Here is a 27340-nt window from a genome sequence, read left to right as displayed (position 1 = left end):
CCTTGGGTACAACTTACAAGTACTTGACTTCAGAAAGAGTACTTCAATTCTCAGCAAGTCCAGCCCGCCTGTATGAGCTTCTAGACGAGACGCAAAACCAGACCTTGACACATACGCGTCGACATACGCGACAAAGCTCGGTCAATTAGAACAGTCCCATTGTATTCCTTCTTGAAGCGCGTGAACCGCACCTCCCTTCCGCCCCAATAAATATTGTTCCAACCTCGAAACTTCATGATCGTTATTTCGTCAATCAAGCCTTGATCAAGCCCCAAGTCCCAGCCCACGCATTTTCCTCCCATCTTCGGCTGATTGAGACCTAATTAGAAAAGCACGACTTGAATGCCAAGCAAACAATAAAGCCCCAACACAATCGACCTTTTCATCTTATAATAAATTCTCGGCCGAATATATAGTATCAGATAGACATAACTAATTAAGTCCTTCATTTCTATCTGGTTAGTTATTATTCATGGAGATCTTTAACAAGTACAAAGCGGTGAAGCTCCGGAGCCACCTGGAGAAGTATCTGGTCGCCGACGAAAATCAAAAGACCGTACGACAGAGCCGGAGGGGAAGTAACTCCAGAAACGCGAGATGGACGGTGGAGCTGGTCGAGAACAAACCCCACGTCATACGACTCAAGAGCTGCTACGGCCTCTACCTCACAGCAACCGACATGGCGTTTCTGTTAGGCGCCACCGGAGAAAAAGTGCTCCAGACGGAAGCCGATAGGCTCTGCGACTGGAAGTTCGAGTTCGAGCCTATAAAAGACGGGTTTCAGATCAAGTTCAGAACATGGTGCGGGAAGTACTTACGAGCCAACGGTGGACCGCCGCCGTGGAGAAACACTGTTACACATGATGATCCAACCACGTCGTCAACGAGGAATTGGATTTTGTTTGACGTAGAAGGGGCGGAGGTTCCGGTGTCGGAGTCCGTTACGGACTTTTTGCTGTCGCAGCAGTCGAGTTTTTCATCGTTTAATTCCGATGAGATTGATAATGGTACGGAGTATGGATCGCCGATGGTGGTTTTTTCTCCAAGGTCGCCGAAGACGTCGTCGGTTTTGTCTAAGAGGTCGTTTTTCTCAGCCAGGTCGCCGTGGAATTCTCCGAAAGTTTCTTCAAAACAGCTATTACTTCAGCAGGTATGTTCTCTTCAATTATCTTCTTAGTTTTGATTAATTTGATAATTGATTAGTCAAGGTGTTTCTTATGATGCAGAATAATAATTTGGATAGTGATATAAGAATCAATCATGAATTACTTGAGTGATTCTACAAAGGCTTGGAGCCTAGTGTTTGGATTAATCTAGTGCCATTAGTTAGGCAAGTTAAGTGTTTGGGAAGCAATTACTACTACCTCTAATGTGTGATGGTGACTCATATAGTTTGCATCTAGGGTCATGGCTCATGCATGTACATTTCAAAATGTGTAATCAATCATTCTCATAGACAACAATTTGTCTATCAAGTCACCCCAATTCCCTTATCACGAATTTTTCACACACATTTTCACACTTGCATATATAGGTATAGAGGGCTGAGACCTTTAGGTCAAGGGCAACTAAGGAAGTTAGGTAAGGTTCACAAAGAGTGCAATAGGGTCACAAAAATGCAATTAATTAACCCGAAAATTAAAGCTCATTAATCAAATAGTTAATGGACTATGAATCCAAGTCGTTGATCATTCCAACTTGGTAATCAAATAAACAATCTTGATTAACAAGTCAAAGTACATGTATGAATGTGTTAGAGGATTCTTAAACAAGTTCAAGTTGCCTACCTGGAAGTTTAATAAGAAAGTGAGTTGAGTATATTTGCTTGAGACCCTTGAATGATGACATGTTACATGTTGTAGTGGCATCTTTATCTAGATTCTAAAGTCAGAGAGTTTAGGTGCCCAAATAAACCTGCACCAACCCTTACATCAAAAAAGGAGCAGAATGGAAACAAAAGGAAAAACCTGCACCAACCTTTCTGCACTACAACTTAATGGAAAGGACACATAAACCGCACTAGTTGTAAACACAAGCACCTTTGGTCAACTTTTCACTCCTCACGTCATTTTATATTAGTGATTGATTTCATCATCTTGATGTAGTTAGTAGTTAATCGTCTCTATCATGAAATCACCCAAAATGAACTTGAACTATAGTGAGTGATCAATTCTACCCTCACAATATATTTCTTGCCATGAAAAGAAAACTTATTAGTTTCCTATGTACAAAAATGACAACCATCAAAAGTTGATTTTTTTCAAGTTTTTAACAATAAAAGTCTAGAGTAATTTTAACTACACATACCTTTTTTATCAATACACACCCCTTAATTTTTTTTTGTCCATTTTTTCACAAATTTTCCCCCATTTACCCTCCCTCCCTCCTCCTCTCTCTTCCCACCCCAAATCACCAGCAATGCTACTCATTTGCTTTACTTTTTCTGCGAATTCTTAAGGTCCTGCAAATTTTTTCCCTCTCAAACCATGAAGCTAATCGTAATGTTGGAAAGAGGGGAGAAGGAATGATGGGAACTGGAACTGCACATGATGTGCATATTCAAGTGATTCAAGATGAGTAGCCATGGCCTTGTTCATGGGTCCGCCTTAGGATCTGAATATCAGGGCCATGGGCTGGCAAGTGGGTTTGAATCATTTCCTTCAAGACAAATCCAACACCACGTACCATCCCATGCTTCAGGAGGCCGATTCAATACATATTATTTGGAAGCAATCTGGGTAAATACTAGCAAGGCCATCCAACTCATATTCAAGAGAATGTCCTCATAGGTCACAATTGACATAGATTAGGAGAACCCTTGTTTTGCCTTTTGGATTTTCTAATATTGCCTTAGCAACCTGGAACATCAGAGTGATTCGAGAGCCTCTACCAAGCATCCTAACAGTTCTAACTTGGCCAGGCTCATACTTGAAACGGTCCTTGGGTCCCTTGACAGCAAGATGATCTCCAACACACATCTCACGAAAATGGTGCGACATTCTTCCTTGAGGATACATCTTTATCACTAGATCAGAGAAGAGGAGGTTGGAGATAATAATAGTTGGAAAGTTGAAATAGGGATAAAAAGTTTTACAAAAAATTGGGGTGTGTATTAATAAAATAGGTATGTGTGTTTAAAATTACTCAAAAGTCTATTAGTTAAGAAATTTGTAATTCTTCTCTCGCTATTATTTTCATTTCATAATATCTAGTGTTGCATCCTTACTAGTTTATTCATTTATTATCCAACTACTCAATTAGTTACTTATTTGAAATTTTTGAAATATCTAGTGTTGAAGGGTATTTTTGAAATTTTTGAGAGAATTTTTTTACTTATTTGTTTATGAGTTATTTTTTTCATGGTGAGATTAATGTATATTTATGTAAAATTTATTAAGAGAATCTAAATGTTGTAAAAAAGAAGAAGTTTACATAAATATTTATTTATAAATTATATCAGTCAATATATATAATAAATATTATATATATATATATATATATATATATTTTAAATAATTTTTATTGGGTGGGTATAGGCACGGGTGTGCATATCCTACTCGATGGTGGTTAGGACCTGACACAGTCCTTTCTGGTGAACGTCGTTGTCGAATAAATGAGAAGAATATGGGCTCTTCCCAAACCCATGAAGAAGGGATGAGGAGAGGGCCCATATTATTTACCCACACACGGAACTCAACCTAGAAAGAAACCCATGGGACACGTACGCTTAATTAGAACCGCGTGGTCCAATTAGGCCCGTGACGGGCGCTGACTACCCTTGTCTTTACTCATTAACAAATAAAGTTTCGACACCATTTGTCTGAAACTGAAAAGTCTGAAACCAAATCCAATCCTTTTTTGCTAGAACTCAAATCACTTTTGTGTTTCAGACCAATTCGAACAAGTTCCGTATCGGAATGGACCTCTTCCTCAACGCAAAGGCGGTGCGCCTCCGCAGCCACCACGACAAGTACCTCTCAGCCGAAGAAGACGAAGAGTCCGTCACCCAAGACCGCAACGGCTCCTCCAAAACCGCCAAGTGGACCGTCGAGCTCGTACCCGGATCCGACTCCGTGATCCGACTCAAGAGCTGCTTCGGCAAGTACCTCACCGCCTCCAACCAGCCCTTCCTTCTCGGCATGACCGGCCGCAAAGTCCTGCAGACGCTTCCCAGCCGGCTCGATTCTTCTGTCGAGTGGGAGCCGGTCAGGGACAGGAATCAGGTGCGGCTCAAGACCCGCTACGGGAACTTCCTGCGGGCCAATGGGGGCTTGCCACCGTGGCGGAACTCGGTGACTCATGATGTTCCTCATAGAACAGCCACCCAGGATTGGGTTCTGTGGGAAGTTGATATAGTTGAGATACAGGTGCGGTCTCCGGCGGGTAGACCCGCCGGGCCTCCGCCGCTTCCGCATTCGGACTCTTTGGATTTCGAGTCCAGCTCTCCGTCGGCTGCTTCAGTCAAGTCATCGGCCAGCTTCACAAGACAAGAGGTTGGTATATTCGGTGATTGGTTGTATTTTTTGTATGTACGTTTAGTTTTGGTTTTGGAGTATTGAGTTGTGTGTTAAAATGCTGCAGTCGAATGATTCTTTTGTGGAGTCGCCGCCGAAGGTGGAAGGGAGGACTATATACTACCATATAGCGGAAGATAATGGCGATGTGGATGATGAAGCTGTGCAGGGTTACTCTATGATCTTTAAAGGAAATGGTGTTGAGGAATTGACTCGTAAATTGGAGGAAGAGACGGGGATTGAAGGGCTTGTTGTGTGTGCTCGAAGCCCTTTGAATGGCCAGCTTTTCCCTCTTCGATTGCAGCTGCCTCCAAACAATGTGACTATGCATGTTGTGGTGATCTTATCTTCTTCAAAAGGTAAGGCTTCCCCTTGTGCGTAACTTATGTAAATTGATGGTCCCATTTCTGTGATTTGTGATATCCTTTTGCCGTAATTTAGTGAACTATGTTAGCACTGGTTATATCTGCTCTAGTCTTGTGATAATAAAGACTGTAGAATTGTAGCGTTACCTGCCCGTTTAAGATCAAGGACAATGAACTCAGCATTGCAAACCTTATAAGCAGTTGTTATCAGTTGCATATTTTTAGATTACTCGTGTGCTTATACAATCAACCTGTAGAAATTTGAACCATTAGACATCTTGCAGGTTAACCATTCAGTCCATTAGTTTCTAGTCTAGAATAGTTAAGCTCAGGAAATGTTGTTGTAGAATTGATAGAGTGAGGAAGTCTCTGTTCCATATCTACCATGATTGAGACACAATACATACTTGCCATTCTTTTCTCATTTTTCATATCTATCATGATTGAAACACAATCCATACTCGCCATTCTTTTCTCATTTTTCATAACTACCATTATTGAAAGACAATCCATACTTATGCTCATTTTCCCTTCCTTTTGTATAACAGCGGCTCAAGATCTTGTGAAAAAAGGTTTATTATGAGAGAGGCACCGGATTGGAATCACAGTTTTGGTCAGGCAACAATACCCCATTCCATGATCTGTACATATTTAGGAACTCTTTGCATCGGTATACCTTAAAAAGATTCGAATCAACCGTAACGGAAGCCCCCTTTAGTTGATGTCTCTACAGCTAAACATATGCAGTCCAGTTGAAGGACATATCGTTCTTCGTTGTGCCGCAAGGACGTACTAGTATGGGTACCCTGAAATAATGCTTGTTTTTGGGGATTTCTGGAATCTGTAAAATTCATATTCTAAGCGTATCAGCTTTGAGAGAGATGTGTTGTTAGTTTTTTCTTTGGAGAAATGTCTGATTGGTTTTTAGCTGTTAAATTATTAGCGGATTTTTTTATTTAGTTGATGTGCTTATTAAGTATACTCTGTATATATATGTAATGCTAGTTTCAAATCTGTGGATCTGTGGAACGTGATTTTTACTCCACTCAAGACTTTCGGCCACTTCCGACGGCTAATGTTACGTGTGAAGAGCCACCGATCCAAACCCAGAACGTGTTAGAAAATTGTTAAATAAATACTTGATATTCAATCATAGTGTGCCAACTTGCAATATAGATCAGAGTACTTTGGATTTTCTTGATCTGTCGGCTTAAATAATATCTGGCACACGATAGTGAGAGGTTACCAATAATCCTTACAGCAGCGGATGCCATCTTCATTCAAATCTCCGCAATTCCGCATTGAAATACTTCGAAAACAATTTGGTCACATTGAGACAGTCGTTGGGTATCCAAAGAACCTTAAAAATATGAATAGCTTGAAACCAGGCCCAAGAGCCCAAAGGCAATGGCTTGTTGTCACTGTGCACCCCTAACCTATTTGATGAGCTTTGCTCTTCACCGCTCTTCTCATCAACCATAGGCCGTGTATCCGTGTATGCGAGTTCCATCATTCGAAACAGTTCTAAAAATTTCAAGCCATGCTTCATATCAAGTGTGGTTAACGATATCCATGCCCACGCCCCTAGTGAGGTTAATGATGCTCTTTTCAAGTGAGGCTAACGGTGCCCACACCTATGCCTAGGTAAGTGAGGCTAGTGGTGCTTTTCAAGCGAGGTTACAGCACACCGAAAGATGTTATGTTATATATTTTTTCAACTCTGTGAGAACCATCCACAAAACTTTCTTAAAAAGAAAATAAATTGTCCGGGAAAATCGTTCTCATCCAAAATTGTGGATTTCTATATCACATAGTTTCTTTGCCAAAATTGCAAGTTCTTAAAAATATTCTCACCCCTAAATAATAATTATTAACCGAATAAAAAAGTAATGAAAATAATAATCTCGACCCAATTTTTTTGTTTATGATTTTCTAAAGACGGAAAATTGAGAAAACCATAAATAATATTCAGGTCAATATTTTGCGATTTGTCACTTGGAGCAGCTCTTGACAATCAGGTTTTGCCAATTGTGAGATTATTGCACAAGAGATTTTCAATAAAAAAAAAGAGGTTGACAAGTGCTATGTGGTAATTATGACATGTCAGACCTTGTCAACATTTTTTTTTATTATAGTACTCTTATGTCACAATCTCACCCCATTAGTAATATATGATTTTCAGGAGCTAGTTCAAGTGCCTGGAGAAGAAAAATTTCGAGCTTAATTCACTTTATGTCTTTATATTAGTGAATAGTATTTGAAATGAAATATGCCAATATGGTGATGGAAAGCCAATCCGTCACTTGCCTCTGTCCTCTTTCCATCCAAAGAGCAAAGTAGTTTCACCACTAGTGTTTCTTTTAGGCGATTGGGCCAGTCTCTTCTTCCGTGGAATCCAAAACAAAGTGGCGAAGTTTCACAATGTCCCTCTCACCAATGAATGTGAAGCCAACAAAGTAAAGCCATCAACGATAATTCCTTGTCCAATAAGTGAAGTTCACCATTAGGACGTCCCATTGGTCACTTCCTCCAACTGAGCCCATTATTAAATGCTTGAAGTGTGCCCAAAAAATATACAAATGTATGGAAGTGACAAGAAATACGATTGAAAGTCATGCCCAGTTGCCGACTCACTTTATGATAATATTAATTATTATTATTATTATTATTATTCCACTAAAAATAGCCAACAAATTTCCTCTTAATTTTGATTCTTTGATTGATTGGTTACTAGGGTTTCAACCACACAAACAAAAACAAGTCAACTGATCCCTCTCAGTTGATTCTGATTTGAACACAATATTTGTTAATTCCCCAATTTAGATAAAATATATCAGGAAACCGAAAAACAAAATATTCCCATTCAAATTCATTAAAATTTAAAAGTAATTTTGGGAAATAAATCAAAATAACCGATTTAAATAAGAAATGTTTTTGGAAGCAAATCAAAATGACAACTCTACGAAGATAAACAAAATCCCCAAATATTCAACAACAAAAAATCCCTGAAAATTCAAAAAAATAGAAAACAAAGGAAAAAACGACGGCGTATACGTGTCCCCGAACGGCCATATAGTAACAACCGACCAGAATCCGTGCAGCTCAGTATGTAACTGTATTTTGAAATATTCCTACGAAAGAAAACACAAAGATACTCTCTCTCTCTCTTCCACTTCTTCCACCTCCGCTGCACGTTGCAAATTTGATTAATACCATATATGTCCTCCTATCTATCCTCCTTATTGCGCGGTTGTTGATTTTGACGAAACGCCTAGTAAACGCTAGAATCACTCTCTATGATAATTTCTCATAACCAGCTCAACTAATAAAAACCGCGTTTCTGTTTCTGTTTCTGTTTCTGTTTTGGTTCCTCCGCAACCGCCAAACCAGCCGGTTTTTGGGTTTTGCATTTCGTCTTCTGCACTCTCTCTCTCTCAATCATATCGAAATTGTTGTCTCTCAATCCCAAAGCAAAACCCTAGACCATGGCAGTTGACTACTACGCTGTTCTGAAGTTGACCCGGAACGCGAACCAGGAGGACGTGAAGAAGGCGTACAAGAGGTTGGCCATGAAGTGGCACCCGGATAAGAATCCGGTCGACCACAAGGAGGCGGAGGCCAAGTTCAAGCAAGTATGTGAGGCCTACGATGTGCTCAGTGATCCGCAGAAGCGTCAGATCTACGACGTGTACGGCGAGGAGGGACTGAATGATGAGGTTGAGTTTGATGTGGCGCCGCCGCCGCCGAGGAGGTCGGAGCCGGATGATATTTTTAATGAGTTTTTCGAGGACCGGAATAGCTGGCAGAGGGCGTTTAAGAAGACTTGTAATGGCGGCGGGAGTGGGAGGAGTCAGAAGAGCGGTGGTGGGAAGATGGTTGCGGCGGTGGAGAGTAAGCTGGCGTGTAGTTTGGAGGATCTTTACAAGGGGGCGAGAAGGAAAATGAGGATTTCGAGAACTGTTCCTGATAATTTTGGGTGAGTTTCTTCTCCGACTTTTCTGGGATTGTGTTTACATGTATGAGAGAATTAATTACTGCAAGATTTTGTGCGTTTCGATTTGAATTGAGTAGGACTTTTTTAGGGACTAGAGAAATTTGTCTTGGGAACACCAATTTTACTGGAGTACAAGTAATTTTCTGAACCCAATTATACTGGATTTGCAGCTCATTGAACGTACATGAATGTAAAAGATGGTATTGTTTTCGTCAGTTATGAGCTAGCTTAAACTAGGGAATTAAGAATGAGTGCTAGATCTCTGTTTCATTTGGGGCTTCAGGCTTAGCTCATTTTGGTCCTAGTTATGCCTGTTTTAATTTGAATCAACTTCTTATGCAGAAGCATTAGGTTATACAGGTATTTGTATTGAATACCTTCTCTTTAGCCTAATGTTGAAATGATTTTCTCTCGCAGCAAGTCAAAGACAATTGAGGAAACCTTAAAGATTGATATCAAGCCAGGATGGAAGAAGGGTACTAAGATCACGTTTCCAGAGAAGGGAAACCAAGAACCTGGCAGCTCTGCAGCAGATCTTATTTTCGTCGTGGACGAGAAACCCCATGATGTGTTCAAGAGGGATGGGAATGATCTTGTGGTCGATCATAAGTTAACTCTACTCGAGGCTCTCACTGGAACATTCGTCAATCTGACAACCTTGGATGGAAGGGTTCTCCCTATCCCAGTCAGGAACATAATAAATCCTGGTTATGAGGAGGTGATCCCTAATGAGGGAATGCCAATATCAAAAGATCCCACCAAGAAAGGAAACCTCAGGATCAAGTTTGATGTTGTCTTTCCATCAAAGCTCAGCGCACAACAGAGATCTGATCTGAGAAGAGTGCTAGGTGAAGTTGATAACTAATTCAGATCTTATAATTTTAACTCTAATCGACAGTTAAGTTAATCAATCTGTAAATATGCAATGTTTTGGCTGTTCAGTAGCAATGTTGACCATACTAGTGAAATAGCTGTGTCCTATTTCTTCTGCAAATGATGGAAAATCCACTTGTACAATGTCTTCTTTATGAATAAGGAAGCTTAGCGCAGCAGCTCCTTTTTGCTTGAAGTTAAAATCTCTTTTCTTTGTGTTTGGCTTTGTCTCCTTTTTGCTTGAAAGGTGATGCTCATTCGTGCAATACAGAGACGTCTGGATGTAAGAAGGTACCTATAAAGCATTAGAATCGTCAGGTTTTCGCTTCTTAATGGAATGCTGGGCATATTACATAAGCAATTAGTTTTTTTTTTTTTTTTTTAAAGGGCTGAAAGCAAATGGGAAAAACCAAGTAGCTTCAATGATATGATTTGAAACCAGTATCCCACTATCCATGATTCGGTCCCATAGCTCTGTTAGTCATTTCTTTGATGACATGAGTGGTATTCTAGGTAAACAAAACAGCTGAGTCGGAAAATGCTTCTTCTTCTTTCTTTTTCTTTTTTTATATTTCATATCCAAGAAGATGATCAAACACATGAATTTGTGGGATACAAATTAAGAATTAAGAGAAGTACTATATCTTATTAAGATTAGAGTTAGGTACTCAGAGAAGTACGAACTTCGATAAACATGAAAATGAAAGAATACAAAATACTGAACACAGTACTCCAAAACCCCAAGTGAGAGACCTTATTGATATACTTTCATATATGGTCAGTCTTATCTTGGCTTTATTTTGCTTATAGATATTTCCGATCTTGGAGCTTCCGTACTCGGGATTAACAGCAGGGAATCAATTCCTGTGTTTCTCAATCTTCTTCTGGAGTTCCTCCTTCCTGGCCCCGACAACTCTATCAATCACTTCTCCTTTCTTAATAAACAGAAAGGAAGGCATTGCCTGCACCCCAAACTCCATCGCCACATCCTGCATGCATCGATTCAACAATAAAATTAATTTGATCACTACGATAAACATTGTTAATCATTGCACTATGTAATCAATAATTACCGGTAACTCGTCCACATCAAGCTTCACAAACTCGACGTCAGTGTACTTATCAGCATACTCTTTCAAGGCTGGCTCCATTGATCGACAAGGTCCGCACCATGTTGCCGTGAAATCAATCACAATCTTCATCCCCAAAACAAACACCACCATTAGTAAAAAAAAAAACCCTTGCAAACATGCTCAATCATAAGATAGCTAGGCTAGTTAATTACCAGCTTGTTAGTTTGCTTAGAGGCAGTGAAGTGGGTCTTCCATTGGTCCTTGGAATGGAAGGACATGATGCGAGACTTCTTTCCATGTGATGATCCATCCGAGTCGTCAACAATGCTGTGGTTGCTTCCCATATTTTCTGAACTCGATCTGACTAGTTAGCTCTGTTATATCTAGACTGAAAATTCTAGTAGAACAGGGAAGGTTTGATTGATGTGTGTATTCAAATTGGGGGCGCATTGCTTCATATATAGGTTTTAGCTAGGAACTATTGGCAATTGGCATCAGATTCATTGGCCTTCTGGACCGTCGGAAAATATAATGAGAAAAACAACCCCATAAAGTTAACAAGACAATATTCACTCTCATTTGTACATATTTTCTTTTTTGATTGAAGATACTTCCATGTTGATGTAATATGTTACTCCTAATTACGTTAACAAGTTGACAAATTTGGTGTGCCCCAGGAAGCTGAAAAAAAATAGGAATACCCCTAATTACCAATCAAGGAGCAGACTGACGTCTACGTCTAAAACAATGCATCTGCTGTTAATATTGGAGAAGTTTTGAGGAGGATTGATTCTCCATTAGCATGTAAGTCAGCTCAATTCGCCAATTAGGGCCATTACTCTTGTATAAATAAAAGGAAAAATCTCACAAACAGTACACCAAGTAAAGGCTACTAATAATTCTTATACATAAAGTTCCAAACCAAACATTTCGGTACACGAAATCTGAAACTCGACCCACTATCAGTACACGACGTCAATTTTTGACACCAAAATGTCCATTATGCCCTCAGTTCTTTTTTTTTAATAAATTTTTTTCTTCTGTTTTTTTTCCTTCGTTTTTTAAGTTTTTTTTTTCCTTCATTTTTATCTCTTTCTTCTTCCTTCTTCCTTCTTCCTTCTTCCTTCTTCCTTCTTCCGGGCTCACTCCCTCGCTTCCAACGCCGCCCTTGCCCTCCAATTGGTGAGATTTATGGTCCTACAGCTTATATTTGTAACTCAGCCTATATTTAGTCATGTGAAAAGAAAGAAAGAGATAAAAACGAAGGAAGAAAAAAAAATAACAAAAAAAACGAAGGAAAAAAAATAACAGAAAAAACGAAGGAAAAAAAAATAACAGAAAAAAAATTATTAAAAAAAAAAAGAACTAAGGGCATAATGGACATTTTGGTGTCAAAAATTGACGTCGTGTACTGATAGTGGGTCGAGTTTCAGATTTGGTGTACCGAAATGTTTGGTTTGGAACTTTATGTATAAGAATTATTAGTGACATTTATTTGGTGTACTGTTTGCGAAATTTTCCCAAAATAAAATCCATGAACTACTAGGCTACCAGCTAAGGTGTAATCCAACAATAAATAAATAGAAAAAATATCACAAATGGTCACTCAACTTTTACCTATTCGACACTTTGGTCACTCACCTTTTAAATATATCACTTTGGTCACTCAACTTTAACTCTGTTATTCACTTTAGTCACTTTGTTAATTTTTTTCATTAAAAAAAAATTTATTTGCTACAATATTAATGATATTTTCATCCAACCAATTATGAAAAATTGATAAATCTGTATTAGAATGATTGAGAGAAGTGATTGAAGTGAGATAAAATGTCTCTTGGGTGACTAAAGTGATTGACAGAGTAATAGTTGATTGACCAAAGTAATATATTTGAAAATTGCGACCAAAATGTCGAATGAGTCATAGTTGCGCGACTAAAATGACCATTTGAGGAATTCTCCTAAATAAATAACTGAACTGCTGGCAAAAGAATGAAATTGATATGCAAATGTGGCTGACAGCCTGACACAAGGAATCTGCCTTTTCCACTTTTCTGTAGTAGTCCCAAATTTTGCTTCGATAGAGCAGCATCAGTGCATTATTTTTCATGTTTTATTTATATATGCCGACGATAAGCAATCACCGGCTGGCATGGCATGGCCTAAAGGCCAAGCAAAACGTGAAGACCACTAACACTGAAAAGTTTATATTCCTGGACCAATTACGTTATGGTTCACTTCACCTATATTCTTCTGAGTCACCAGCCTAATACTTTTCCCTCGTTTTTTTTGTTTTAAGCAAAGAAAAACGAGGCAAAAAAAAAATGCAAAGTGCCAAACTCATCAATACAAAGGGCCTAGTAGCAGAATGGAGACAGTAGTTCGAATAATCCATATTCCATGAACCATTTCATCCCAAGATGATTCCAACAACAAAGCTGAACGAGAACTAAATGATTATAATACTAGAGAAACAACGATAAAATAGATTATCATACTGAGAAGTTAAGTTGTCTGCCACCATCCTGAAACATTGTTCAAAAAACTACTGCAAAATCTATCCCTGGATGGTTTCGACCAAAACCCATTAGCTGAACTACAGAGACATGAGAAAGTTCATGGATGATAAATCCGTCAACAGCAGCAAACCCATATCCAGACACTTTCCAACAAAAGCAGAAAACACCACCCACATGTAAAACTAGCAAGAAGCATCCTACCAAGACTATGAGTACTGTTAAGAAGCAACTCCAATGTTAGCTGAAGCATGACCATCTTGAGCAGCTGAACCATGGTTGTTGTAAGATGGTCCACCACCCCTACCGCCTCTTCCCCTATTGTAATTCCTTGGATAATAGTTTTCAGGCTGGTCATAAAACTGGTTCCGACCATTCTGGTAAGGACCACCTCCTCTGCCTCGGCCTCCACGGCCATTGGAGTAACCTCGACGGCCTCCTCCACGGCCACCTCTTTGGTTTTGATACTGCCTTCGTGGACCATTATGTTGCTCGAATTCTACATCTCTCTCATTATGCTCTACTTCTGTTTCTGGCTTGACTTGTTCTTGTTGAACCGAGACAACCTCTGCAGGATTTTCTGTCTCAAATTCATCCTGCAAAGCAAGAACCTCCCACATTTCAGTAAATTACATACAAGTTTCCAGGAAGAATAAATGCTTAAACAGGATGAATTGACTTAAATGCTAAATGAGAGCACCTTCTGAACTTCCTCAACAGGACCCGATTGATTTTCACCGATATCATGTCCTTGAAGATTTGGTGTCTCCTCATCCTACAAAGCATATGAAGTCAGCACATGACTGAAAACATAACAATATTAATAACAAATATTGCTTATATAGCTAGACCTATTTCTCAAGTTAACTAACATTACAGTCCAAAGACTCGTATTGCTGAACCATCCATGCAGTATTTAGAATGCTGATTGCAAACATCTTTCAAAGAATGTAAAGCACGCACAGAGATAGCTGAAGTCAAGAAGGCACGGATCATGAGATGGGCTGTGACCTTAAACAGCACAGTAAGGGGTGGATATTCTAGAGGATGTGAGTGGACAAGGCATATCAACAAAGTTGAAACAAAGATAACTCTGTTGTATTATCAAAATTATCCGAGTACAATTGCATGTTAAACCAAGTTACTATGCATACTCGAATAGACCAAAAACAACAAAACACCATACTGCATAAACAGACCTCGAAAAGAAAGATAGACTCGTAATATTTCACAGGTATGTCAGAAAGATAAAAAAATACTGCATTAGAAACCCTTGAATCCAAGAATTGGATTGATCTCAATGCAGTAGAACAAACCATCTCTCACATGCAAAGAATAAGAATATCAATTCCAAGGGTGAGACTCAAAAACAAGTATCATGCTTCTGCTTATTTGAGTAGCATTATATCCCTTTAAAATAGCACCAATAGGAAAGTTTATCCCATTACACAGTGAAAATTCAACATAATCGTCCACAACCAGAAGTCTCAAGTAGCACTGGAATCAAAACCAGGGGCAATGAATCCATAAGACTTAAATTTGAATCAACACCACGTAGACTGCATCCAGGAGATATACAGTAGAAGGAAACCCGCAGGCAGCACTCAATATTAGCAAACTAGACTGAAGTAAGAGTAGTACACATCATTTCAAAATAAACTAAAGAGCACTATAAAAATCTAAACATTAGATAATACAAGACATTGTAGCGTGAATATTAAGTCCAGTATAAATTATAGCATGCAGAAAAGTCAAGTAATATGACTCATATTCAGCCAAATGGAATATGAGAAATATCCAAAAACTAACTATTTTAGATGGCTGAAAAGTTTAAGGGAAAAATGGAGAAAGTGGGAGGTAAACCAAGAAGCACCTAGGAGCTTTAGATGCATCATATCAAGAATTTGTCTTTAAAAACGTTAAAAAAAGAACTGATGAGATAAAAAAAACTTCTTACTATGTCGTTTATTTTATTACAAACAGCACGCAAATTGATATTAGAAATAGAAGATAATGATACTTCCATCTGCATAGAGAAAACAACAGCCACCAATCCATTCATGACAAAATCTGGTTTCTAATACAGCTAATGGTTAAAACTTAATACCAGCTTACAATTTCTCTTCAAAATAAACCCCTTCAAGTCGATTAGAACAAGAACCAAATCAAAGCATGCCACACTTTCAAGTTTCCATCAGTCACAACAAAAATATAAGCATGAATAGAAACAACTGTACCCACGACTAATGTCATGCTGTCAACAGACGGTCTAAGCAAGGTTTCTACGGATACAATATAGCTTGTTAAGCATCAATCACTACTCTTCACTTTCTTATTTTCATGTATCAAAGAATTAACAACTCCAGGAGTAACTTTGTACACAAAATTTAAGGCATAATAAACCATATTCCAACAACCTTTTTTAATACAAAGAACAAGCACCCCACACATGCATCACAACAGGTCAAGATCAGAACATATTATTAAATCAAAATCATAGCATTCCGGATTGCAATTATCCAAACTCAATAACTACATCAAGTTATACCTTGTGCTGCTGTAACTGTACAAATAAACTGTCCACATCCACACCCCTCACCTGAAACGGAGCAAAGTTTCCGCCAGCAGCAGCTGCCATTTCCTCAGGAGCTTTCATTTCAGGCGTGATGGTGAAGTAGTCCGAAGACATTATCCTACTCAGCCTCTCCCTCAAACTCGCATCTACAAAAATTCAAATCATCCATGTCAGCAAAAACCCTATATAACAACACCAATTCAGTACTCAACAACAAAGACGGCACCGGAACCGGAAACTTTACATGTAACACTAGCATCAGGCTCAATGGGCTGGTCCGACTTAGCGAGCCAGAGCTTGGCGTGGTCAATGCAGCGCTGCAGAGCATTCCTGTGAGATAAGCTCGTATCGACAGGCCTAGAGATCAACAAACCACTGAGGGAGGAGAGCAAATCCAAGTCCTTCTCGGAGAGCAAATCAGTGTCGTCATCGGTGACGGTGTCATAGGTCAAGCAGCACCCTCTCTCGTGGCTCCTGGTGAACATAATCGAGGTGAAGTCACTCTGCGTCTTAACATCAAACAAGGAGCCAAAGTAGAGCAGGTTCAGGAGCTCCTCCACCGGCGCCGGCTCCTGGTGGTGGTGGTCCTCATCGGCGGCAGATTCGTCGCTCTGCTGCGCCGCATTGGGCGGGGGCGGCGTTTCGTCTTCTTCGGGCTTAGTAGTAGCGGCGGCGGCGGGGGCGGAGGAGACCTGAACGGCGAGGCTGACCTCCTCGGCGACGGCGACGGAGAGAGGCTGGCGAAGCTTCTCGAGCTCGTCGATGAGGACGGAGACGGCGGGCTTGGAGCGGAGGACCTCCTTTTGCTCATTGTTGAGGACTTTGCCTTGGGCGAGGGACTCCTCCATCTGGAGGATGCGGTTCTGCTTCTTGCGGAGGGCGCGGATGCGCTTGTTGATGAGGCTGAGGACCGGGCCGTCGGAGACTTCGGAACCCGCCGTGGCTGCCATTGAAGGTGTTTTTCTAGGGTTTGATTATTGTTTCTGTGGTGAATCGGAACTTTGCCACCTGGCGGAGGTGGCGGTGGCGAGGGTTTTGGGGGATAGAGATCGAGAGAGAGAGAGAGAGAGAGAGAGAGAGGAAGGAAGGGAGTGGGGGTTTGGGGCTTGGAAATTTATTAATAGAGCTATGGATTTTTTTTGGTCACTGTAAGGGCAAGAGTCTCATGCGCTCCCGGGCATTAAAAACGAGAAAATGAAATAGAGAACATTGTGGGTTTGGATCAATGGATCTTTTTATGAAGCCCAGAACGGGCATTTTCTGGCCCATTTTAAGCAGATTATCTAGCAATTTCCATGTTGGGGGTCACCAAATTCGAACGTAACTTGTCTTACTAAATGCAAATGAAGTTAAGAATAGGTCTGAATTTGAACAAATGAAAACTGGTAAAAAAAATTCGCTAAACAAATTTGACGAGTGTATCGATATTCGTTTACATTACGGTAAAGTTAGAAGTTATAATACTGAATACTTCGTGGTTGCGCCATGCATCGCTCAACTTATTCACTCCTCCGGATCTGTACATACATATTTTGAAGCGACCTGCAGCGAGAGCCGAGAAGGATACTGCTCCATTATACATGGGGATCTTCAATCTTCTAGTATATAAGTATGCAATACTTTCTGACATCTTCAAACTGGACAGGCCTGAGAGAACTCGTGACTCTTATATAAACAGAAGCCAACTGGATGAGAGATGCGCATTTAACATTATATGGTAACCAACATTCTGTAACCAATTAAATGTCTGATGGATATTGGTCTTTCAGGAGGAGTTCATAATTTTCCCATTCTACAAATTCAAAGAGTTTGTTGTGTGACCCAGAAAGATATATTTCTGGCCAGAGTATCAACAACCCCTGCCTACTCATTTTAATGCTTCAATCCGTATGTAAATAGATCAAGTATCCATGGATAACATTTCTAATCAGAGGCAAAATATTATTATAAGCTTAAAACATTAATCATCCTCGCTAACATTTCTAATCAGAAGAAAAAATAATTTCAAGAGTCAGAGATCTGGCCAGAGCCATGTCAATGCAAAACAAAATCGGCCAGATGCCTGCTCTCAAAGCTCTGGCTACATGTCTCTGCTGAAGTTGCCGTTTCTATTGCTAAATGAATTGGTGAGAATAAGTAGCATCCGATCTCTATTTGTATTTAAAGCATGTCCCAGGAACACTAGCATCATTCCATTTGTTTCAGGGATCTACTTCTTCTGAAAACTCAGCTTTTCCTGAATAGATATACTGCATCTCCTCCTTCCAGGTCTGCAAAACCAAGCACACAAAATAAGAAAACAGGGACAAGAGAGACGCGGTTCACACGGTTTTCAAAGTTCCTTACTTAAGAGCCATGAACACTTACTGTCTCTCGAAAGGCAATCCTCAAATTGGGAACGTTCGTCTTTTGTATATCATTTCCTTTAGGGCCTCTCAAGAAATACTTGCTACCAAGCCAATGTGCCTGCACGAATAAGGAAAAGGAGTTGGATTATGGCAATCAATCACCTTGAGGTAAAATTGGATCAATACAGATTTTCAACATCATGTATGAAAATGGACTATATTTTATTTGCATGATTCTTTAATGTATCATTTAGAATCATATTTATATTAGCAAAGCATCTAAAGAATTTTCTTTCGGTAAGTTTCCCACCTTTGCTACATGTGAAAATCCAGAATGATAGACAGAATTTCTAGCTATCTCACAGAGGTCACAAGCACTGAGCTTCCATACCTGCGCCATACTTGATTTGCTAAGATACACAACCATGAACAGCACCTATAAAGCTACAAGAAGAATGAATCGACAAACCTGTGCTGCAACACTATATTCTTCCACCAGTGCTTCTTTTGTCAAATGAATTAGCAAAGGATCATCGCTTGAAAGCGAGACATTTAGCCCGCGTTGAAAGAATACAGGAAAAGGGTTTTTCTTGTAATCTAAGAAAAGAGAATTATTGCTCAAGGGTGACATAAGCAGTCCCACCTGCATTGTTAAGGAGGTTACTAATGGTTTTGTTAACAATAAGCATAAGTCGGAAAGGTTCAATAGCAAATAAAGAACATGAAAACGTAAGGGGAAATTTCTATAAAGATTAAGTCAAGGGACCAACCTGCCCCAGGTAATACAGATATTGCAGAACTGGAGAGTACCGGAGATTGATCCCATGTGAGATATTATGGCATACAAGAAATCCTGCAGCCAAATGTTCAACATCACCTGCCTGCATAGGAAATAAGAAATTTGAAGACCTCAAAAATCATCTAAAAGTAATAACCGAGTTTAGGTCGCAGACAATTACCTCTCCACAGTGAGGCCGGAATTTTATTGTAGTCATTCCTTTTGACTCACGAAGCTGAAACAAAGGGAAAGGAAGAATGAGAAATCATTTTCAAATATCACCCAGATATATTTTGGCGAGGGTATTTGAAATCAGAGCATTCTCTAAAAGGATTAGGTGTTGAAAACCTTATTAAGAGTGTACAAGTTTGCATAGCAGTAATAAGCATAATAAGAATATGCAGGATTGAATTCATTAGTCCATTCAGATGGTGTTGGCATGTGTTTTGTTGGACGCCTTTCTGGTCTACTTTCATCGTCTACAACGTCAAAACCCACCACCTGTTTTTAAATGAATGTCAATGTTGGTATAGTATTTGATAAACCACATCACTACTTATGGACTTTATACTAGTAAAATTTAAGACGACAAAAATCCAACACACCTTCATAATAATAAGCATCTAACAGATCTAGAAGGATTCTCTCAAAAAAAAAAAAAAATTACAGATCTATAAGATTGTTTAGCTGACCTGCTTCAGGAACAAATGTAATTGAGGATGTGAATTTGGATCCACTGTGACTTCAAAGAGTGGAATGAACACATTATCTAAAATGTTTTGGAAAGAGGTAACAATGCCCATCTTCTTGTAGATGTTGTATAACCGTGGTAACTGCAAATTTAATTTAAAACTAAAACCATAAGAGCTAATGAAACTATGCAACACTATAAATCTCAAGGAAGAAGTCACTTGTAAAATGCCATGAAAAACAAAATATAATATCATGCAAGTCCATACATGAGTAACAAAGAACCAACTACAGATTCATGGCTGATGTTTAACATGATATCAGCAAAATATATAACAGTCTTGTACAAAATAAATTCAAATGGTATACTTAAATGAGGTCCCATTCTATATGCTGAAAACATTTTGTTTGCAAATGTTACACCAATCCAACCAACTCCTAAGTACAACAACAACAATGTCACAAATCGAAGATCTCAGCACTGAAGATAGACATTAACTACGCAGAATAGAACAGCTACCAGAACAAAAATAAGAAAACATTAATATACCTGTATTAACCATACTACATTCTCGCTATAAATGTCATTGTTAACAAACCAACTAGCCAGTTGATCCCACTCACTTTGTTTTCTTCCATAAACTGAAATCCTGTACTCTGCCATCTGCAAAAAGAGAAATGCATTATCAGACATGAGTACATGATTAATGGAAGCAAAACTGTATTTGTAATTGGGAAGAGAGAGAGAGAGAGAGAGAGAGAGAGAGAGATAGAGCAGTAAACTTTTTGTTTCCTATAAAATCTTAATGAGACAGACCTGGTATTTCATGGCTTCAAGATCTGACAAAACTTCCTTTGTTACTTCTGCTAGAAATCGTCCTGCAATTGTATACGTAAATAAAGCATTAACTTTACGAGTCGAGTCCAACTGAAGAGATTAAAATGCTATGCAATTCAATCTACATAAGATAATAATTGATTCTCAAAGGCAAATTGATCAAGACCCCACAAGAATAAGCACAAGTATGTCTCCTGATCTTAACAGTTTAACTTTCAAAACGATCATACCTTGGATAAGATTGTCTTGCTTTAAGAATATCTCTCTGAGTCTGCTCTGTCCACATGGATTATACTTTAGGTTGAACTTGTCAAATCGATGAAAAGTAGTCTTATCCGCATGAACATCCAATAAGTCAACATTCAGATCATACCTAAAATAAAGAAAAATCAATTTGAGAGAGAGAGAGAGAGAACTTTTATTATTCATAGATAAACAGTCTCAGGACGAGCAGTGTTTACCCTGTCAAGTCCAAACTCTCAAAAACTTCCTTAAGTGTAAGATATTTTCCATCTCTGAATATGACAACCTGCCAATCCAAGTTGATTCTCATAGTTAGAAAATAAAAACTGTCACGAAGAAATGAAAAGGTCAAATCTATAACATATCAAGTTCACTGAAACAAACTGAAAGGAATATAGTTTTGTACCTCATCAGGTTCTTTTTTCAGTTTTGACTTGATGAAGTTCAGAAGATGCTTCTGGTTCATGCAAGCAGAGTGATGCACATGTGTATCAACTTTTCTAACATTATAAAAATCACGGTGGGGTGCACCCTTCTGAGCTAAAAACTCCTCCCCCTCATTTAGTAAATGATGTACGCGGTATTTCTACATATTAAGCAGATAAGTCATAAACAGAAGCCAAAATTTAAAAGATAAGCCAAAAATTAACTGAACCAACCTCGTCAAGAAATCTTAACCTATGATGGCATACAGAGCGAACATTTCCGATAGACACAACTTTAAGAAGATAATGGAGATCAGTGAAAAATGTTGTTGCACTTGCAACAGGGTAGATCTCTTCAGAGTCTGCAGAAGTACAAAAATGAAGTTTCTCATAAGTAATATTTTCTCACTAAATTAACTAAAATCAAAGAAACTTCAAATTAAGTTTCAGTTCTTACCATTTTCACTTGCATAAACATGTATGACACCGTCCTCCATCCTAAAGCAGTGCTGCATGATAGATTTGGAAGAAAGAAGAAATTAAACAACAGTTAATAAAGAAAACAAGTCACTTGAAAACTTAAATTCCAACAAATTTGGTATATTTTAATGAAAAGAGAATGACTCACAGCTGATGCTTTAACAGGTTCAAAATGATATGGGTTGCTTTTCTTCTCTGATGAGTCTGGCCTGGCTACCCTCCATGGAACAACATTTTCCCGGTAAAGGTACTTCTTACGCAGATCCAAGCAATCTCGAATCATCCTGTGTACTTCTTCATCCTCTTTGGTTATTGACTCTGAATAACATTGTTTTGACAAAAAGAGAAAGATGCTTCAAGTTATTTCTAACAATCAATAAGATGATGATATGACTGACATATTGATATCAAATTGACAGAAAAGCATAATATCTAGCATTCACCATGTCAATATCAACTATGCTACAACTTTCAAACAAAATGGATTTAAGAGTAATAAGAAAAATAAGTGAACACTACCGATGCAAAAGGCATTCGGAAGTAACATTAAAGCAGAAACAGAGCTGCGAAAGAAATTAATAGTTGGAAATTAAATTACCATTCATTGGTGCACTTAACGGTGAAAGAATTCTTGCAAGAGAGGGGTCATTCCTCCCCATCTGTGCTGAAGCTCCATCTACCTCTTGTATAAAGTTACTTGTACGCAGCACTGCATAAGAAATTGACAGCTCAAATTTACAATCACTATACATCTACTAGTAAAATGTATGGATTCTAGATGCTTTGCTTTCATCACAAGACCCTGAACTTATAAAATTAAAGATGACGCGGGAAAAGTGAATTTCTAGTACAATCCGTTGACCATTGACCGTAGACCTTTTGCATATAAACAGTTTACTCCACGCTTAGAGTAAACTCTTTCTTCATAAATGCCGAAAATTATTATACTGATGATTATCTACAGTGTGATTTTCTTCAGATGTGAAGAAAGCAAAAGAGCAGTAAATTTTTTTTAGAGATGAATTCTTTATGCACAGCAGATGTTTGTCATAATATATTGTTTTGCACCATTGCGTTCAAACCTTCGCATTTGTACCTTCATTTTGGTAAACTGACTGAAACAAAGAAAAAGCAAAATGATCATTTTTCGATCAGCATAATGCATATGAATAGTCAGAACAGTGAGCTAGTATCAGACGTACATTGTCATTTGCATCTCCATTCTCATAGTTGAAAGGAGAATCATCTTCATTTGCATACTCAGTTCCCTCCTCATCGGAATCATCCACACGTCCGGCGTGAGATCTCGGAGTCGTCAGCCTCCCAACAGACATAGACGTAGCCATCCTTGTAGTGGAACTGACTGGCTGAGACTCTACGAATTGAAAAATTGACAGTTAAAACTCCCAATTGGAAGTAAACTATTTATAAATTCGAAACGAAATTAGGAAATTCAAGTGAAAACAAAGTATACAGACCGTGTGTTTGGTCGGTTCGGAGCGGCGGAAGGCCAGAGGGAATGAAATTAAGCCTGTCAGCCGAAGAAGAAAACCTAGGAGCTCGATAATTCGAGAGCGGATCAAACTTGGCGTCCTCGTCGATCAAACCGCCGCTTCTCATATCGGCATTGGGCAGCGAGGATGAGATTCTGTAAGAGTGAATCGATTTCTCATCCAAGGACCTGGACGGCGTCGTTTTCCGATCGATCACGGTGTCGCGGTCAGAGCCAAACCCTCGGTGCAGCTGCTGCTCTTGATCGTCTTCTTCTTCTTCGTCGTCGTCGGCGGCGGCTTCGGAGCGGACGCGAGACGGCGGCTTGCGGCGGATCTCGATGAGGCGGTCGATGACTTGGTCGACGCTGCGTTTGTGGATGTAGAAGGCGGAGACGGCCATGAGGGAGGCGCCGACTAAGGCGGCCATGGCTAGGTTGAGAGCGGAGGTTGAAGAGGTGGAGGAAGAAGATGAAGACGACGAGTCCATTTTTCCGAGTGGACTCAGCTCTCAGTGGATCTGGAAGTGGAGAACGGCTATGGGGGAGTGTCAAGATTAATCGGACTCAAGTATTTGAGTATGGGTGGCTGATAGGAGGGGTTTTATAGTCCTCGTGATGCATTGGCGTGTTGTTGCGCCAAGGGTTTAAGGGGGTGGGGCCCTTCCAAAGTGGAAATCCAGTACTGATGAAGTTGAAAATCGCCACGTGGACTATATTTTTCTTTTATTAATATTATTTGTGCTGAACTTTAGTCGAAATTGCGGTGGTGGAAAATTAAGTATTTAAGTAAGTTATGGTTAACTTAAAGTTTGAAAGAGATCAATTTTATGAATATCATCCTTTCTTATGCTTGGGATTGGCATAAAGCCAACCAAAATGCTCCCACAAAACTGCCTAGGCGGGTTGAACACCTTGCGTGGAGCAAACCAAACCAGGGTTGGTGCAAATTAAATGTTGACGGCACCAAATTTGGTCAAAATGGAAGAATTGGTTGTGGAGGTGTAATTAGATGCAGTAATGGAGATTGGGTGCATGAATATTGGCGTTGGTCAAATTCTCGAAGCTGAGATGTGGGGTTTATACCTTGGTTTACAAATTGCTTCGAGAATAGGCATTAAAAATCTTATCGTTGAGTGCGACTCTGAAACTTTGATTAACTTGCTCCATAGTATTTTCACCCTCTTGGAGCTTTTATTTGCAATTGCAAACTCCTCTTAGATTCTTTTGATGAATCAAGGATTACACACATTTATAGAGAGAAGAATATGCTCGCTGATTGCCTTGCAAAATTTAGTCTCTCTTTGGACCTCGGATATCATCTTTTTGCTGAAGTGCCTCTTGCTGCCATCTCTTCCATGTTAGATGATCTGAGTGGTACTTCCTGGGCACGTGCTATTTGTATTCGGCCTTTGGGCTAGCTAGCTTTCTTCTTTTTCCTTGTTGCTGGGTTTTTTGCCCCCCTTTTCACCAAAAAAAAAAAAAAATATTTGAAAGAGATGTGGTGGGCCTTGGAATTAAAAAATTTGCCCATATGAATCGAGCGTTGCTGTTAGCGAAGGCCAGGTGGAGAATCACTATTAGAGACCAAGATATATGGGCTGAGATGGTGAGTAAAAATATCTTGGGGGAAGATCCAATTTCTGCAGTTACAATGAAGCCCTTCGCTATGCATCTAGTACATGGAAAAGAATTACTTGTGGAGCTGAAACTCTTCAAAAAGGGCCTGAAATGTCGATTGAGGATGGTAGGAATGTAAAGTTTTGGACGGACAAATGGATTGGAACAAAGTCCTTACTTGAATTGGGGTTTGTGAATACTACGTAGCAGGCTATTTAATGGAGGGTAAGTGGAACATGGATAAGCTATATGCAAGAAATCAAGCCATACAAAAAATCATCAGCATTTCTATTGGGATTAAGAGCGCACTGCATGATGCTTATATTTGGGGCTTGTCTTCTAATGGAAATATTTCTGTTAAGTCTGCTTACAGTCATTGTTGTCGCCAAGATGATCGCATTGAGTCAAAATGGAGCTTCATTTGGAATATTAATATTCCCCGAAGGATTAAAACTCTCCTCTAACTTCTCACTCAAGGCAAGATCCTTATCAATGAGCAACGAAAAAGAAGAAAGTTATGTTGCAATGCCACTGGTTTGCTATGCTCTTATCCTTTAGAGTTTAGAGTATATACATCATGTCTTCCTTGGTTATCCTAAAGCTAAACTGATTTGAAACATTAGGGTGGGCGTGGTGCGGTTCGGCTCCATTTGAGGCCTAAACTGCAACCAAATCGCTTTTTTCGGTTGGGCGATATTGCAAATCGCAACCGCATTTCAAAAGGACTAGACCGATTATTTCGATTACACCATTTTTGGTGCAGTGCAGGTTGGTTTCAGTGTTTAGGGTTTAGACCGATTTATTTACCTAACAAATCAGAAAGGGAAGCCCAAAGTCAGGCTTATTTTTACCTAACAATTTCAATAAGGCAATTTCAAGGAGGCATAAACAAATTTTCAATGCATTTAGAGTCCACACAAATCTGCAAATGTTACTCAAATATCAAACAACTAGCAGAAAGACTATTTGAACACTTAACAAACCCACATATATCAATTATCAAGCAAACATAGCAACTTGCAAACTGCATACCTAAACAGAAATGGATTTCTTATATATTATGAACCAATAATTCCATCAATGGAGAAATAAATAAATAAATGTAATTAAAATAAATTTGGTGCTCGTCGGTTTAAAGTGGGCGGTTTATGACTTGGAACCCAACCGTACCTCTTTTATGCGGTTCAATGCGGTATGGGCATAAAAGGACACCGTTTTAGTTAGGTGCGATTACCGAACCGTTTTTTTTGGTGTCGTTAGGGGCGGTAACCGCATTTTCTGTACAAACTGTCCACCCATATGAAACATTATCTCTATCCTATAGTGCATAAGAGGTTATTTTGATTATAACTTTGATAATTGATTGTTGTCAAATCTGCGATCGACTTATGAGCTTTACAATTCCATTCAATGACAAGGTATTTTTGCATGTACTTGTTGGTTTATGTGGAAGTGATGTACAACAATCTTTTTTTTTTTTTTTGACTGGAAGACGTCAATAGAACCAACACACACACTCATGCAGTGTATCCCAGCATAGCCAGACTAATCACTGCACCGCAGACGCACGAACCATTGGGTGTTTTAACTAACCCAGGTCCCTCAAATCTGCTGGCCACGGGATGGAGCTGAGATTCGAACTCTAGACCTGGGGGTTCCAGACTAGGCAGCTCGACCAACACACAACACCACGTGGTTATGTAGTGCAATCTTTGATCATCGATTCAGATCTCCTTTCAATTCAAGGTTTTTTATTTTTTATTTTTTTAGAAATTGGTGCTAATAAAGTCCCCAATTCTCGGCCTTCACATGATCTTATAATGGTCTCCTCCTCCTTGTGATGTCCTAAAGCTTAATATTGACAAATGTAGATTATCTTTAAATGGTTGTATTTGTAGCCCGGGGGGGGGGAGGGATTGGGTTTGTGGTTTTTCTGTCAATCTTGGTGTAGGAGAAATATATGTAACTGAACTATGGGCATTATGTATTGGTTTGAAAATGATTGTAGGGCGAAATGCTACCTATATTATGTTTGAGTTTGATTCTTCTTTTATGATTAATTTGGTTAAAGGGGAGTGTGATCATACCCATCGCCTCCATGTCATCATCACAGTTTGCAAAGCTCTTTGTTTGAAGAAATGGAATTATACGATGATACATATCTATCGAGAATGTAGCATATATATATGCAAATAGACATAGTTTAGCACAATTTGGGGAACTTTGAATTTGAAGGACGACACTTTTTTAAGAAACCACCTGATTGTATCAAGGGAATACTCTAAGAAGATAAAAATGATCTATTGAGACCGAGACTTGTATTTGCTTAATTAGTTTTTTGAACTGTTAGTCCTCCTTATAACAACAAAAAAAAAAAAAGATTTGTGTAGTTATAAAACTTGCACAAATTAGATTTGACATTAAAGTAATTGTGAGACGAGAGCTTAGTCGAAGTTGGAATTTGCAAGAGTGCTTTGATCCGTGGGTCCTCGTATACGAACTTGTTTGTACCACGATATCAT

At 39.1% G+C, this 27340-nt stretch overlaps 5 protein-coding genes and 1 pseudogene across 6 annotated transcripts; 2 read left to right on the top strand and 4 right to left on the bottom strand.

The window, feature by feature from the left end:
• The first annotated feature begins 238 nt into the window (after nt 1–238).
• On the top strand, nt 239–5893 carry LOC133708157 (uncharacterized). The gene is made up of 4 exons (XM_062133609.1): nt 239–1150; nt 3891–4493; nt 4582–4873; nt 5428–5893. Exons 1-4 carry the CDS (start codon nt 473–475, stop codon nt 5460–5462), a joined length of 1608 nt encoding a protein of 535 aa, XP_061989593.1. The 5' UTR covers nt 239–472; the 3' UTR covers nt 5463–5893.
• LOC133708158 (NADH--cytochrome b5 reductase 1-like) lies at nt 1157–3884 on the bottom strand (annotated as a pseudogene).
• Nucleotides 5894–7989: 2096 nt separating the features above from the next.
• LOC133709754 (uncharacterized) lies at nt 7990–9942 on the top strand. The gene is made up of 2 exons (XM_062135603.1): nt 7990–8855; nt 9291–9942. Exons 1-2 carry the CDS (start codon nt 8365–8367, stop codon nt 9736–9738), a joined length of 939 nt encoding a protein of 312 aa, XP_061991587.1. The 5' UTR covers nt 7990–8364; the 3' UTR covers nt 9739–9942.
• A 423-nt stretch (nt 9943–10365) lies between these two features.
• LOC133709755 (thioredoxin H2-like) lies at nt 10366–11258 on the bottom strand. The gene is made up of 3 exons (XM_062135605.1): nt 11032–11258; nt 10820–10942; nt 10366–10735 (listed from the first exon to the last, which is right to left on the bottom strand). The coding sequence occupies exons 1-3, from the start codon at nt 11161–11163 to the stop codon at nt 10604–10606; spliced, it is 387 nt and encodes a 128-aa protein (XP_061991589.1). The 5' UTR covers nt 11164–11258; the 3' UTR covers nt 10366–10603.
• Nucleotides 11259–13255: 1997 nt separating this feature from the next.
• On the bottom strand, nt 13256–17042 carry LOC133708976 (uncharacterized). Of its 2 annotated transcripts, none has more exons than XM_062134569.1 (4): nt 16152–17042; nt 15881–16053; nt 14033–14107; nt 13256–13928 (listed from the first exon to the last, which is right to left on the bottom strand). In XM_062134569.1, the coding sequence occupies exons 1-4, from the start codon at nt 16855–16857 to the stop codon at nt 13554–13556; spliced, it is 1329 nt and encodes a 442-aa protein (XP_061990553.1). In that variant the 5' UTR covers nt 16858–17042; the 3' UTR covers nt 13256–13553. The 2 variants fall into 2 exon arrangements, with proteins under 2 accessions (XP_061990553.1, XP_061990554.1); XM_062134570.1 differs by having other exon boundaries at nt 15932–16053; nt 16152–17039.
• Nucleotides 17043–17824: 782 nt separating this feature from the next.
• On the bottom strand, nt 17825–23786 carry LOC133711062 (AMP deaminase-like). Its single transcript, XM_062137238.1, has 20 exons — nt 23188–23786; nt 22912–23084; nt 22806–22824; nt 22308–22418; nt 21858–22027; nt 21687–21738; nt 21464–21591; nt 21211–21390; nt 21023–21090; nt 20792–20934; nt 20541–20602; nt 20274–20387; nt 19726–19866; nt 19382–19534; nt 19215–19268; nt 19026–19136; nt 18725–18898; nt 18566–18646; nt 18275–18373; nt 17825–18177 (listed from the first exon to the last, which is right to left on the bottom strand). The coding sequence occupies exons 1-20, from the start codon at nt 23687–23689 to the stop codon at nt 18109–18111; spliced, it is 2604 nt and encodes an 867-aa protein (XP_061993222.1). The 5' UTR covers nt 23690–23786; the 3' UTR covers nt 17825–18108.
• Nucleotides 23787–27340: the final 3554 nt, after the last annotated feature.

The sequence above is a fragment of the Rosa rugosa genome, chromosome 5 (assembly GCF_958449725.1).
Source record: "Rosa rugosa chromosome 5, drRosRugo1.1, whole genome shotgun sequence".
Classification (NCBI taxonomy): Eukaryota; Viridiplantae; Streptophyta; class Magnoliopsida; order Rosales; family Rosaceae; genus Rosa; species Rosa rugosa.
This window is presented reverse-complemented; position numbering and strand designations above follow the sequence as displayed.

What these genes read in the sequence shown, in the direction of transcription:
- LOC133711062 (XM_062137238.1), bottom strand. Translation starts at nt 23,689, where the DNA reads ATGGACTCGTCGTCTTCATCTTCTTCCTCCACCTCTTCAACCTCCGCT. An exon ending in GGTTAAGATTTCTTGACGAG is followed by an intron (nt 21,391 to 21,463) that starts GTTGGTTCAGTT and finishes CTTAATATGTAG; the next exon opens with AAATACCGCGTACATCATTT. An exon ending in TACATTTGTTCCTGAAGCAG is followed by an intron (nt 19,535 to 19,725) that starts GTCAGCTAAACA and finishes ATTTAAAAACAG; the next exon opens with GTGGTGGGTTTTGACGTTGT.
- LOC133708976 (XM_062134569.1), bottom strand. Translation starts at nt 16,857, where the DNA reads ATGGCAGCCACGGCGGGTTCCGAAGTCTCCGACGGCCCGGTCCTCAGC. An exon ending in GCCTGATGCTAGTGTTACAT is followed by an intron (nt 16,054 to 16,151) that starts GTAAAGTTTCCG and finishes GAATTTTTGTAG; the next exon opens with ATGCGAGTTTGAGGGAGAGG. An exon ending in TACAGTTACAGCAGCACAAG is followed by an intron (nt 14,108 to 15,880) that starts GTATAACTTGAT and finishes TATGCTTTGTAG; the next exon opens with GATGAGGAGACACCAAATCT.
- LOC133708157 (XM_062133609.1), top strand. Translation starts at nt 473, where the DNA reads ATGGAGATCTTTAACAAGTACAAAGCGGTGAAGCTCCGGAGCCACCTG. An exon ending in CCAGCTTCACAAGACAAGAG is followed by an intron (nt 4,494 to 4,581) that starts GTTGGTATATTC and finishes AAAATGCTGCAG; the next exon opens with TCGAATGATTCTTTTGTGGA. An exon ending in GATCTTATCTTCTTCAAAAG is followed by an intron (nt 4,874 to 5,427) that starts GTAAGGCTTCCC and finishes TTTGTATAACAG; the next exon opens with CGGCTCAAGATCTTGTGAAA.
- LOC133709754 (XM_062135603.1), top strand. Translation starts at nt 8,365, where the DNA reads ATGGCAGTTGACTACTACGCTGTTCTGAAGTTGACCCGGAACGCGAAC. An exon ending in ACTGTTCCTGATAATTTTGG is followed by an intron (nt 8,856 to 9,290) that starts GTGAGTTTCTTC and finishes TTTCTCTCGCAG; the next exon opens with CAAGTCAAAGACAATTGAGG.
- LOC133709755 (XM_062135605.1), bottom strand. Translation starts at nt 11,163, where the DNA reads ATGGGAAGCAACCACAGCATTGTTGACGACTCGGATGGATCATCACAT. An exon ending in CTAAGCAAACTAACAAGCTG is followed by an intron (nt 10,943 to 11,031) that starts GTAATTAACTAG and finishes TTGGGGATGAAG; the next exon opens with ATTGTGATTGATTTCACGGC. An exon ending in TTGATGTGGACGAGTTACCG is followed by an intron (nt 10,736 to 10,819) that starts GTAATTATTGAT and finishes CGATGCATGCAG; the next exon opens with GATGTGGCGATGGAGTTTGG.